This window comes from Eublepharis macularius, chromosome 1, assembly GCF_028583425.1.
Source record: "Eublepharis macularius isolate TG4126 chromosome 1, MPM_Emac_v1.0, whole genome shotgun sequence".
Taxonomy (NCBI): domain Eukaryota; kingdom Metazoa; phylum Chordata; class Lepidosauria; order Squamata; family Eublepharidae; genus Eublepharis; species Eublepharis macularius.
Window position 1 is genome coordinate 62,874,916 of NC_072790.1, and position 14,403 is coordinate 62,889,318.

Below are 14,403 nucleotides of genomic sequence, written 5' to 3' on the forward strand. Positions count from 1 at the left end.
AAGGTCATGTATAACGTGTGCTAATCGAAAGGTCACACTGGATTTTCATTGGTCCGAAACTGCAAGAGGGCCCTCTAAAAAGGGCTCACCATCATTCTCTTTTGTGGCAGCACTGTCTGCTCAGTGTAAGAGAAGCAATCACATTTATGGTTTCTTTGCTGTGGTCCATTCTTCAATACTTAGGACTGTAGACCTCCAGTTTTAATGGAAACAGCCAGTTTAGACTTGACCCTCTTCTTTTAACGAAGGTCATGTGTCTCTTCCTATGTCTACCTTGAGAAGAACATAGGATTGCACCTTAGCAGCCAATGCAGTCAGCAGCATCAGGCCCCTTCCACACACTCTCTCCATGTTCTGCTGGTATTTCCTGACTAGGTGAGTTTACAGCTCTACCCCTACATCTCCCTTTACCAGCTTGTTCTTTCACACTCTTTGAAGGCATCTTCTTTCCCCCACTTAAACATCCACAATCTTAAAAGTTGTGAGAATGGGGCTAGAAAATTCCTGCTTATTTATTCAGGTGGCTTAGTGCAGTACTGAGTGAGCAAGGGGGTTGCATCTCAACCATGCTTGCACCTCCACCCACAAGATCATCAAGTGTGCTTTGGAAGAGCTGTAGTGGCTGTGAGGGAGAAGGAGCCAGATCTCAAAAGCATGTGGAGAAGCCTGGCTACATGTTACCATCACCACAAGAGAGTTCTGCCTGCTAAGTCATAGATCCAGAGGAGTTAGCCATGTTAGTCTGTAGTAGCAAAATAGGAAAGAGTCCAGTAGCACCTTTAAGACTAACCAACTTTACTGTAGCATAAGCTTTCGAGAACCACAGTTCTCTTCATCAGATGCATGGAGGGTATGAAGAAACTGGCCAGAGATATATAGGTGGAGAGGGGAGGGGGGAGTAGATGCAGATCAGTTTGCTTCTGATAATGAAATCAGTTACTTCTGATAATGAGAACCATTCATAATGAGATAATGATAATGAGATAACCATTCCGTGGGTGGAAGACCTCTCCTTGCCTACAGACAGCCCCCCCCCAACCTTAAACGACTTCTCACTAACAACCATGAATCGACTAGCAGAGTCACCAGCACAGGTACCGGGCCCTGCAACAGACCCAGATGCCAACTCTGCCCTCATATCTACCCAGGAAACACAATTACAGGACCCAATGGCATCAACTACACTATCTCTGGCTCTTACATCTACTCATCCTCCAACTTGATACATGCTCTCATATGCCAACAATGTCCGTCTGCTCTGTACATTGGACAAACCAGTCAACCTCTGCGCAAAAGAATAAATGGACGCAAATCTGACATTAAAAATGGCAACATCCAGAAACCAGTGGGAGAAGACTTCAGTCTATCAGGACATTCCTTCAAGGACTTAAAGGTCACCATAGATCAACAGAAACCTTTCAAAAACAAAATCCAACAGGAAGCTGCTGAATTGGAATTCATATGTAAATTTGACTCAGTCAGACTTGGATTGAATAGAGACTATGAATGGTTATCTCCAGGGCTTTTTTTCTGGGAAAAGAGGTGGTGGAACTCAGTGGGTTGCCCTTGGAGAAAATGGTCACATGGCTGGTGGCCCCGCTCCCTGATCTCCAGACAGAGGGGAGTTTAGATTGCCCTCCACACCGCTCAGCGGCACGGAGAGCAATCTAAACTCCTCTGTGTCTGGAGATCAGGGGGCGGGGTCACCAGCCATGTGACCATTTTCAAGAGGTTCTGGAACTCCGTTCCCCCGCGTTCCCCCTGAAAAAAATCCCTGGTTATCTCATTATCAGAAGTAACCGATTTCATTATCAAAGCAAACTGATTTGCATCTACTCCCCCCTCCCCTTATATATATCTGGCCAGTTTCTTCATACCCTCCATGCATCTGACAAAGAGAACTGTGGTTCTCAAAAGCTTATGCTACAGTAAAGTTGGTTAGTCTTAAAGGTGCTACTGGAGTCTTTACTATTCTGCCTGCTAAGAATTCTGAAAAGGACAAAAATCACACAAAGAAGGGAGGAGCTACTGGCAGCCCTTTTCCATTCATCATTTATCTTCCCTTAACTCTCATAATTTCCCCTGCTCTCCACCCACCCACCCCCAGCCCCTAAATTATCTGGAAAATTTAGCCCTTAACAGGTGGGGAAAGAAAACCTTTGTTATTACAGTTTGCCCTGAACCTTCAGAATTCCACACTAGTAAAGCAACTATAAAATGCAGCCAGGATGTAAAAGAACTGATATAACCTCCCAGGATTTGTGTGAGAATATTGATTCTACCATAACAATTTTTCAAAGCACATAAGGTGAGTCGTTCTTGAAAAACAAACTATTCAGCATCTATCCCTTTAACTTTCTTGGTTGGCAATTCTAACAAGCAAAAGGATAGGACATCACAGGGCAATACTGGTCAACTTGTGGAGCCCACATCTAACTAAAGTGAGCCAGAAATGCATTGATTTTGCCACAAATTTAAACCTTGGTGGGAATAACAGTAAATTCAAGTCCACACATCACAAAGTGCTTACCATCTTGTGGATACATAGTCTGTGTAGGGAGGTCTGGATCTAATTTCCCGTGCAAGGCCAAAATCTGCTATTTTCACGAGTTCTGGTCCCATGCAAAGGAGATTTTCAGGTTTCAAGTCTCTGTGAAAAAATCCTGTAGTTTAAAATAAACATTAGTTAGTCTTTCCCTCTACTTTTATTTTTTCTTTTACTGGTATGTTTTTATGGCTGTTCATCAGCACGTCTGCCTCTTGACCAGAAATACCGGGTCTGGTCTGCACCTTGGCCTTAAAAGTTTGTCAAAGTCAGTGGAGCAAGACAGGCAACACTAGTAAGTGGTTAATTTTTAAAGAGAGACATTAGAGCTCAAGTCGTCTGAAGGCCATACCCTCTGACTTGCTTGCTCTGATTCCTAACCCTGGCAGGATGGAAGCTGGTCATGTAGATCAGGGATGATTGCATATGCCATCCCTGTATATTCCAGGGCTCAGCTGCAGTACTACAAACAGATGTGGGGGCTAAGCCCTTGCTTAGAATCAGTCCTACTAGACGGTGGCTTTGGGATCCACTGGAGCATTTCCAAGAATGGAAGGATTTCTACCTGCAAACTGTAATTTTCTCACCAATTCCCTTGGTGAGAAAATTACAGTGCAGAACTGGCACTTGATATAGTCTTCTTGGGAGAGTAGGTGGAGGGGATCCTAGGCTTGCATGTTTCCTCTTATTAAAAACAAACATGAACCACCATGCTATCCATGGAAATCCAGTATACAGGGAAAACACCTTTCTTTCACATATTTCAGCTTCAATGTAATGCTTTGCATACATTATACCAATAATTATTAGAACAGCCCTACATACAGTAAGCCAGTATTATTTCACTCAGGAAACTGAAATATTATGCCTATGTGCATAATATTGTGGGGTTAACAGAAGTTAACACACCTCTGACCACACAACTTGCTACAGTCCATTTTATCAAGATACTTCGCGTTTTCTGCATGGAATGACAATTCATAACCCTCTGACAGAAATCATGTTTGGGGCACAAGGTTGGTATTCAAACAAACTGGCTTAATACATTTCTACTTGGGAACTGCAGTGCATTTTATTATTCTACAAGCACCATTGTGCTATAAATGCAATTTCTACTTCATATGTTTTTAAAACCCCATTCATACTTTCTTTGCAAAGTCATTTTTACCATCATGGATTCAAACAAGAAACAAAACGTCCTTGTTATCAGCCCCATAACATTATTAATATTCCTTCCTCCTGCACAATCCACATACACACAAATATAACTCCAATTTGGCATTAATATCTTACCATGTTTATGTATATATGCAAGCCCTTGAAGAATCTGATACATGATATTTCTGACAGTAAATTCTGGAAACAATTTATCCCTGTAAGATAGGAGAAAAAATTGTTCATACATGGGTTTCTTATATGCGCTCATAGATCAATTACAGGAATATCTGGTGGCTGATAAAAATGCGATCAGCTATCCACATTTCATATATCTCTGTTGATTCTCTTTCTTGGTTTAAACCAGACTGCACCATCTATCTACCCACTATATTTTTATCTTGTCCTTCCTTCAAGGAGATCAGGGCAGCAAGCATGGTTCTCCCCTCTGCCACTTAATTCTCAGAACAATCCCTTGAGATAGTTATGATGAAACAGAGAATGACATGTTAAAATTCAGCAAGTCTCTTTATGAATGACCATAGATTTAAATCCAGGTCTCCATATCAACCAATACTCTAACCACTAAAATATCTCATCCTACAATACTTAAAAGTCACAAGTGTTGTGCTTGTTGTGTGTTTACTGTGATTTTCTGAAGTGACTGTAAGCTACCCAGCAAGCAGTACTTTATGGACAAAGTCCAAAAGTATTGATTAGTCCTAAATGTATTTTAAGACATCTGTACAGAAATTTGGTTATGAGAAAACCAGCATACCTTTCTTTCATCAACTGATAAAGGTTCTCCTTCATGTACTCGAACACAAAGTACAGATTATCATTTTCTCGTATAACTTCCTTTAGCTTCACCACATTGACATGCTTGAGTTTCTTCAAGGACTGAAAATACAAGATAAGACAATCAAGGCATTGCTGCAAGTCAGGGTTTCCTGATAAGTGACAATGAATCTTTGTCTCAGAAACAAGGGATATTTCTAAATTCAAATACCTGGCTGTCAAAAACTCACTCAGATTCACAATGTTCCTTCAACCATATACCATGCATGTTGATAACGGGTGTATTTGCACAATCTGTGTTTCAACACTTCATTTACTGGATGCTCACGTTGCTTATTCCAGTAAAGCAGTTTGCCTTGGATTTTTCAACTGTAGCGCTGTATCTATTTTGTTAGAATGCAGCACTAGTTTTCGATCTGGTGCACACCAGTTTTTTCCCTTTGTGTCTTGCCATTACATCCATGACAGCTACCACTAATAGTGCCATCCTAAGCAAAGTTAAACCTTCTAAGCCCATTGACTACAGTGGACTTAGAAGGGTGTAACTTTGCTTAGGATTGCACTGTATGTCAGCTGGTGCAAACTGACAACCAGCCCTTTGCCCAGCTCTCAACTTCTCAGATACTGCACCAAGGTTATACACTTCAAGTATTTCCAGGTAATCACAGACAATATTCAGCTATGAAAGAATGCACAAGATGTTTCACTGTATGGATAGCTAATTGAAAGCATGGAGTCACTTTTAACATTACACAGCAAGTTTTAAAAGAATGCCTTGATTTACAGTACAATTCTGAACAAAATTATACCCTTCTAAGTCCACTGCCTGCAATGAACTTAGAAGGGTGAAACTTGTTTATTATGTTGGGTGAGATCCAACCACCCTTTTGCTAGTGAAAAAGGGAGGGGGATTCCTTTGACCACCCAAAAAGGCTATCCTGAGGATTATGAAGCCTAAATGGACAAACTGCATGTGGGATGGGGGTGGTAGTAAGGAAGGGTAATTAGAAGATTTTTTTTTTTAAAGCTGGCTGGATCCCACCCCTCATTTCCATCCAGTACCTTAACCTCTCGAAGATTCATGCATTCCTCCCAGGAGTAAAACTTCCTCTTCATCCTTTAAATGCACAGAACAAGGAAGTTAGCATTGTTCCTCAGTGACACCATCAATCATTTCACATTTGCGTTCTCCTGGCATCATGTTGTAGGAGCTGAGGAATATGTGGTAGCTAACTACAAAAACGTGCTGCCTACATTCCACCCAACAAACTACAAAACTAGTTGTTCATGACCAAGAAGGGCTTCAGGACTATGTTTTTCCAACAGCAGCCCTCTTTGTCCTCTAGAAAAACTGGTATTTTCCAAACACTGGTATTTTCCAAAAGGTTTGTTTGGGACTTGGCTTGAAGGTCTGCTGTTTGAACTCAAAACTCCCACGGGCTGTGCCCAAATAGCTCTTTGCATCCTGGCCTATGGTTAGGCCATACAAGCAGAGACCTCTGGGAGAAAAGTTCTTTATGACTGCAAAGATAAGCATAAAAATGAATGTATGATGCCTGCTGAAGTTGTGGAAACCTAGTTGTGAAGTTAACAAAACCAAGAATTATGCAAAAGGAGAATATTACTTAGTTTGCATTTTAAATATATTTTTCATTTTTAAACACTGAAGAATACACTGAATTCCAGATAGGCACCTCTCAGTAGCCCTCTTCACATGTCATAGTGAACACATGTACATCCTGCATAGATACATCTGTAAGATGTGCATTCACTTTCTAGTTGAAACCAGGGATGAGAGCCTGGATAAATGTAGGGTTTCAATCACATATTCAGCTGTATGTGTGTTCCGTGTAACCTGCATATTACTCAATGCATGTATGAAGAAAAATTCAGTGTACACAGTACCCCAATTGTACATGCGTTCATTTGAACTTGCAAACAAGGCTAGCGTAATGAGTTAAAGTGTCTGATCTTGGAACCCTGCCTACTCCACGTTCTAGTGACCCAAAGAATGAATGAATTTATTTGCGATCAGAGACCATAACAATGGCAATACATCCTTAGCAATCAATAGAATAATTAAATCCAGCATAAAAATGTGAAGGACATTAAAAATACATGTAGCATTTAAAATCTGATCTTAAAATGTATACACCCAAAGATTCTCACTGAATAAAATATTTCACTTTTATACTATGAGCAAACTTGTTGAGGGAACTGTATAATATTTGTCTCCACCAAATGCTAAATGTTAGTAAACCTCAACTCATACACATACAATTTCCCCTTCATATGTTTCTGCTGCCAATATTGTTTTCACTGAAAATGAAACCAAATATTTTCTATCAAAAGAACACACCTTCTCCAAAGAGCCCTGCAGAACATTGGGTGGTGAAAGGTCAAACAGTATTATGTGCAGGGCTCATTTGGAGGGAGAACGCACCAGGACACTGTTCCGGTAGTTCCCTCAACAGTCAGGTGGCCCTGTCTACCTGACTTTGAAAAATTTGGGGCCGTTTAGGCTTCAATTGGGGCCAACGTGGCCTGGATCAGGTTGGTGTCGGGTGGGTGGGTGGCTGAATGCTCCCCTGCATGGCACCAACCCGATCCTGGCTGTTTATGCCTCAAAACGGGCCAAAACGGGCCCAAAAAGGCCATTTTCAGCCTGTTTCGGCTTGGATCGTGGCCGAAACAGCCCGGATTGGGGCCAAAACTGTCCGGAATGGGACGGTGCCAGGAGGGAGAAGCCTCCCCTGCCTGGCACCGACTCAATCCCAGCCATTTAGGCCCCGATCTGGGCCAAAACGGGCCCAAAATGGCCATTTTTGGCCCATTTCAGCACGGATCGGGGCCAAAACCATCTGGATCAGGTCTGTGCTGGGAGAGGGAAGCCTTCCCTGCCCAGCACCATCCCGGTCCTGGCTGTTTATGCCCCGATCCAGGCCAAAACGGGCCCAAAATGGCAATTTTCAGCTGTTTGGGGCTCATTTCAGCCTGGATCAGGCGAAACCATCCTGATCAGGTCGGTGTTGGGCAGGGGAAGCCTTCTCCACCCAGCACCAACCCAGTTCCGGCCCTTTCAGCCCCGATCCGGACCCAAAATGGCCATTTTAGCCATTTTTCACCATTTTGGCCCCCTTTTCCAATGGGATCAAGGCCAGAACGGCCGGGATCAGGATGGTGTCAGGCAGGAGAACACTCCCCTGCACAGCACTGACATGGTTCGAGCTGTTTCAGCCGTGATCCAGGCCCAAACGGGCCTCAAATGGCCATTTTTGGCCATTTAGGGCCCGTTTCGGCCGGGATCCGGGCCAAAACCGCCTGGGTTGGGTTGGTGCCTGACGGTGAACCCCTTCCCTTCCCGGCACCAACCTGATCCGGGCCGTTTGGGGTCTGATCCAGGGCAAAACGTGCCCAAAACGGCTATTTTGAGCCATTTTCGGCCCCTTTTGGCCTGGATTGGGACCAAAACAGCCCTGATCGGGCCACTGCCAGGAGGGGGAACACTCCCCCCCTCTGGCAGCTGCTGAATCCTGGCCATTTCAACCTGGTTAAGGGGCATGGCATATGCTAATGAGTTATGCCCATGAGTTCCTGCAGCTCCTTTTCTACGAAATAACCCCTGACTATGTGTAACTATGGTCAAGGAGGTATGTGACCCTCTTTAACTCTATACAGTTGAAGTATTAACACAGAACAATATCCTACACATAAATTAGTCCTTTCATATTCCCAAAGCCAGAACTGTTTTAGGAATAAATTTTGGCCAGCTATGGCAAACCAGGATTCAGCTCTTAAAGAATCACCAGTCCTGAAGTGAAACATCCCCCAATAATGTACAAGCTCACAAAAAGATTGTTAAACAAATCAAAAACCTGCTTAGAAACAGCTCCATCAAAATATGTGGAGTGCCAACATTTAATTATGGGCCAAGAGAAGAAAACCTAGATGTTATGTTTCTAAATGAGTGTCTTAGGGTTCCCCTGGCCCAGCTCTTATTGCTTTTAGTCAGCCAGCAGCTGCTGAGAAGAGATTTTCCAAGCGGTGAAGCAGCCTGATTCAGTCAGGCCCATAGCACTGGGAGGAGGGGCATCAGCCTCACACCATTTGGCCAAGGGGGGTGTTATTTGGCTCATTGTGAGGCTCATGCACTGACTAAAGGGAAACTCTTGAAAATACACCTAGTTTGGCCCTAAAGATCAAGTTATGGCCAGAGCTCTGTGTGTTAAAAAAAAAAACCCAACCATATCTGTGCAAATAAGAGCTGAACTTTTGACCTAAATAATAATGATGATGATGAGCCATCAATTCGCAAATGACTCATGGTGATCCTTCATGGGGTTTTCAAGGCAAGAGATAAACAGAGGTGATTTGCTATTGTCTTCTTCTGCTTAGCGACCTAGGCCTTCCTTAGTGGTCTTCAATCCAAGTTCTAACCATGGCCCACCCTGCTCCAATGACCTCAGGCTACTCTGGGGTATTCAGGGTGCTAATATAGATTGAATATAACTCCAATTTTGCAAAATTTATTTTATTTTTATCATCTTGTTTTTACTGGAATGAGCAGAAAGTTGTGCCAATGTTGAAATCTCTCGGACTTCTATGGTTGCCAACATATTTGGAGCCTTCTCTTCACAGCCATAAGGACTGGAAACTTACTTTTTTAAAAAAATGAAGGCTAAGATCCTTAAAAAGTTAAATTCTGTACCCAACACTACATCTCATGCTTTTCTGGGACCCCTGTAGCATCACAGCACATACACCTTTGCTAGGTGTATCTTGCTCAGATTCCCACTGTTAGCTGGGTGGCTGAAAGCAATTACCCAAGGTCAGAACAAGAAAAATTTGAACCCCCATCTTCAAAAGTCTCCTAAGCTTGTGCTGTCACGTAATGTTTAAGTGGAGCACAATTTAAAATATAAACACAAATCAGAAGTTGCTTACCTTTTAATGGCAAGCAGCTCCCCAGACTCAATACTCCTTCCAAGGAGGACAGAACCATATGTTCCATCTCCCAGCTGTTTGATAGTCGTATACCGATTCATGATGGAGCTCCTGTAGGGTGCAAACTCATTTCAATCTGTAGAGTGCACTGGACTGCGGCTGAAGCATTTCGTCTAAGATTGAAGCCAGTCTTTTCGGTGGCAGCACAAACACAAAGTATCTAGGAGGGCTGTGTGGATGTTGTCAGGGCTCATCGTTTCAAAGACTGGCTTTCTGCCTGCAAAAATACATAGCAAAGAGAAATGCTAACCAAGCTCAACAGCCTGAAAGCTCTTATTTCTCTGCAGTGTTGCTCACCACTATTATTTATCTTCTTCCTGGTCTGCCTGAAGATAGGGGAGCAAATGGTGACCCTTGAACGGGGGATACGTGAGCAATACTGATATATTGCCCTGATGAACTAGGTGTTTGCAATTTATATTAGCGACGGAGACTGATAAAGATATGAAGGCAGAAACAAGTATGAACTGGGAGGATAGTTTTCGGAGAAAACTGGCTAATTTTGCACAACCACATCCTGATAGAACCTATTATTTTATTTGACCAAAATACCTACTGTATTTTTTCATTTCTAGAAGAGCATACCAGAAACAAACAGTCAAGACACACAGGGCCAAACAGTGCAATTCTTAGAAGAGTTATACTTTTCTAAGTCAATTGAAGTCCATGGGCATAGAATGGTGTAATTCTATTTAGGATTGCACTATGACAATACAGTCTTAGGAGATCTAGGCTTATTTATTGCTGGTAGCCAAAAGCCATTGGAATCTTAGCATAACAGAAGCTAGAAGGAAAAAAAGACCATTTGGATCCCAAACATAAACAGTTTATTATCAGAGAACAATAAAGATGCTATAAAACAAGCTACAACAAATTTGAGTGATTTACTACCAAGTGGACAGAGCTTTAACACAGATTTTCTAAGCCACCAGTTCATAAAGGAGAAGCCATGAGTTATATGGTGATCCTATGTCAAATAATATGTAAATCATTTTTTCTGCCTCCAATTCCAAGTTTAAATGGGTTAAAATAGCCATGACCATTTTAGGCGGAATTACTCCAGGTAAAGCCTGTTGAAAATAGCGTGCTTAGATAGGCGTAATTCTACATATGATTGCACTGTTAATAATATACTAGGATTATCAACCAGACCAGCTGCCCCCTTTGTCGGAGCTACAGAAAAAAGATGAGACTTAGAATTTCTGCTGTTGTCTACCATCTGGCAGTCATATTATTTATGATAGCCAGCTCACATATGGATCAATACAACCTTATCTGACGTAAATTACACATATCCTTCTACCTTTAACAAGACATCATGGGCAAAACAAAGCACCAGAAAGTTTGTTTTCCTACAGCCACAAGAAACCACATCATCTTCTACTATCCAGATATTAGCAATAGGTGTCTGACGCAGCACAGTGGATTAGTACCGTTGATTTTTGTACATGAGAACTGGCCTGTGAATCACAGCCCCAAGAAACATAAAAGCCAAACTTATACCAAAGAAATAGAACAATGATGTCCATGTCCCTTTGCAGTGACCACTGTGAGACTCAAGAAACTTGGAAATTATGTAGATCAGGCCACATCACAACAGAGTTTGCACTGGGAAAATTTAATGAAAATATAGCTGCAAGAAAGTACCTGCAGGTTTTTTTCAAAATGCCATTTCCCCAAAAACAAAATATACAAATACAATGTGTGTCATTACAGTGCAGAACACTGTAATCATAAAGTTGAAAAAATAAAAATGAAGAACGCAGTGCTATTTGAAAAAGAATGTTTTTGAGCTTGTTGGCAGTTGAATATGCCAGAATGAGAACAATGAAGCTTTCAGAATGGATACCTCAAAGGCTGACAGGACCTATCTCAAATATTCATATTCTGAAGATACATACAGCCAAATATGTCACGGTATTTTTAATCCACAAGTAAGATATTTAAAGAGAAAGAAAAGACAGGCGGATGTCAGTTTCTGCAAATACTGGTAACTATAGTCAAGAACATCATAGGACACCGCAGATATACTGGCTTTATAGTTGCCACCCTTCAGGTGGGGCCTGACAATTTCCTGGAATTACAACTAATCTCTGTATAACAGATCCATTCTGCAGGAGAAAATGGCTGCTTTGGAAGGTGGACTCTGTGGCATTATATCCCGCTGAGGTCCCTCCCCTCCCCAAAGTCTGCCCTCCTCAGGCCGCGTCCCCAAATCTCCAAAAATTTCCCAATCCAGAGCTGGCAGTCCTAAACAGATTTCAGTTTTATTTCTGAATCCTTTCAAGATTTGAGATAACAGCAAAATATTCCCTTACTGCAGTCTCTCTTTTAACCTGGTCTGCACAACTTATGCCTCATTAGCCATATATTTGGGCAGACAAGTGCTCTGCAACCATCCTGTGTTAGTACTCTCAGCAAAAACAGGACCTTCCTCAAGGGCCCTCACTATTCTTGGCTAGTGAGATGAATTTGCTTTTATGGGTCACAGTTGGGCAGGGCTAAACAAACCAAAACAAAGCCTAATGTATAGCTGCAGAGGAGTTAGCCGTGTTAGTCTGTGGTAGCAAAATCAAAAAGAGTCCAGTAGCACCTTTAAGACTAACCAATTTTATTGTAGCATAAGCTTTCAAGAATCAAGTTCTCTTCGTCAGATGCATCATGCATCTGACGAAGAAAACTTGATTCTCGAAAGCTTATGCTACAATAAAATTGGTTAGTCTTAAAGGTGCTACTGGACTCTTTTTGATTTTCCTAATGTATAGCAAAGCTGAGCAGCTTTATTTTAGCCAAAGTTCTTCTCTAGCCCTCCCATGTATTAGGCAATTTAAAGTATACTTACTTGTGAGGAATCCAGGCTGGCACCAGACATTCACAACATTGGTTTAATAATTCTCCAAGACAAATTTTCAAAACTAGCTTCTCCACGTTTTGCTGTGCAATCTACACTTGAATCCTGAGCAGCACTATTTGGAAGAAAATTATCACACAAATAGGCATTGTTTCCAAGTACTATCTTTGCATCCCTTTTCCATGTTTGTAATGTAAGAAAGCAGCGGCTTTAAAGCCTTTTCTTACAATACAGGCCTTACCAGAAGGCTCTCAAGTTTTAGGCCTCTTACTGAGGCATCGAAATCTAAAATTTAGCAGCAAGCAGTTTTAGAAATTCAAAATGTTACAAATAAAAACCCCACAAACGAATCGCCACCCTCTTGTTAAATACAATCACTGAGGGAGGGGGGGGGGCATTAGGATTAACCTCATTATTCGAAGCCACTAAATCTGTCACGTCCGGTGACACATATACAGCGGTCCTTCAAAGCCCGCTAATGCCACATGCAGCCTCTCGGTATGTTGCAGATACCACAAAGGGGGGAAATATGGTTTCTACAACAGAAAAAAAAGCTGCCCCGGCTAATTGTTAAACGTAATTAATACAAACCCTGCAGCCGGAACCTGTAGATGCTCTCAAGAAGACAGACTCTGTGGCAGAATCATCACAGGAAGGCGCTTTCCACCCAACAGAAAAATACACAAAAGGAAAACACGGCCATTTAGCAGGGACAACCAGCAGCTTTTCCTGGCAAAAGCAGCTTCGCAGCTCCCCCTTCTGGCCTGTCCTTGAATACGGAGAAATCCCTTTTTATATTGTCTGATTTTTCTTTAAAAAACAGGCTTAATTTGAGCCAAAGCTTACTGTGGCTCAAGCACTGGACTCCCCCCCCCCCATTTAATCTGAAATGTATGAAATAACAGAATCTCTGAACATGCGCTAAGCGCCCTTCACTCAGTGCCTCTAGCTCTTTCAACATGGATTTTAGACAGGTGTGAGCTATGATACCACTAGCAGAAACAGAAGCAAGAAGTGTCAATTGTAAAAAAAGAAAAGACAATCCCTGTTTGTGCATGTGGGAACTGTGAAAGAACATCCTTCAGTTGGCAAAGTATAACACCATAACTTGACTCTAGCAGCAGCACAGCCTAGTTAAAGCAGTTAAACCAACCTTTCCAGCCCTGGGATCCACCTTTAGCCCTCAGACGGCTGCATGAGGAGCCGCAAGCATATGATATCAGGGTCATGTAAGAGCCAACATTGTGTGGTGGTTAGAGTATTAGAGAAAGACCTGGGCAACCTAGCTTTGAATCTCCATTTTGCCATGGAAGCTCATTGTGACTTGAGCCAATCACTCTCTCTCAGCCTAAGCTATCTCACAAGGTGGTTGTGAAGATAAAATGGAGGGAAGAATGACATAAGCCTCTTGGAGCTCCTTTGCTGGAAGGAAGATGAATTAAACACAAATAGTGCTTAAGTGTTTGGGTTGCAAATCAGCACTCTGCTGGTTCGAATCCCACTACTGTTATGAGCTCAGCACGTGGCCTTGCATGGGGCACTAATTTGTATAGAAGAACAGTATATAAGTGCAATTGCTGTTATAACAGGAAGCTGAGTAGCCCATGTTACAGCCTAGCCAAGGTCAAGAGCAGCACCAGGACCAGCAGACCAAGAGATCTTGGGTCAGAAAACAAGCCAAGTGCCAGGAAGTCATGGTTATTTTCCACCTCCGAGTGGCTTCCCGTTGGTGTTCTGTTGCTCCTCTCAGCATGCGTGCAAAAGGCTGAAAAGAAACTGGTGGCTAGAGACTTTTGACCCAGCAAGCAGGCCTCTGTGACCTGAGGGCCCTGAATACTGAGCTAAAGGACAGGATTCATCCAGCCTTGCCACCAAATCAGTTTCCTTCATACTAATTTTTGAGCTTTTTTTTAGCAACGTGAGAAAAGTAGTATGACAAATTTCAGGATGACAGCAATGGTGCTTTGTTACAGGGTGAAGTAGGCTCTAGTCCATAAAAGCTAGTTTTAAAAAAGTTTTTAAGGTGCCATAGGCTGCTTTGTTATGAAAA

General features: G+C 42.3%; 1 protein-coding gene across 1 annotated transcript in view; it reads right to left on the reverse strand.

The window, feature by feature from the left end:
• CILK1 (ciliogenesis associated kinase 1) overlaps positions 1-13,055 on the reverse strand; it is a 29,587-nt gene extending 16,532 nt beyond the window's left edge. Inside the window, exons 1-7 of the mRNA XM_054991246.1 lie at positions 12,945-13,055; positions 12,345-12,468; positions 9,443-9,719; positions 5,561-5,615; positions 4,479-4,600; positions 3,839-3,918; positions 2,531-2,663 (exon numbers count right to left, since the gene is read on the reverse strand). Of these exons, the coding sequence (XP_054847221.1) occupies positions 2,531-2,663; positions 3,839-3,918; positions 4,479-4,600; positions 5,561-5,615; positions 9,443-9,543 (491 nt within the window). The 5' untranslated portion in view covers positions 9,544-9,719; positions 12,345-12,468; positions 12,945-13,055. The remainder of the gene's footprint in view (positions 1-2,530; positions 2,664-3,838; positions 3,919-4,478; positions 4,601-5,560; positions 5,616-9,442; positions 9,720-12,344; positions 12,469-12,944) is intronic.
• Between the last annotated feature and the right edge of the window lie 1,348 nt (positions 13,056-14,403).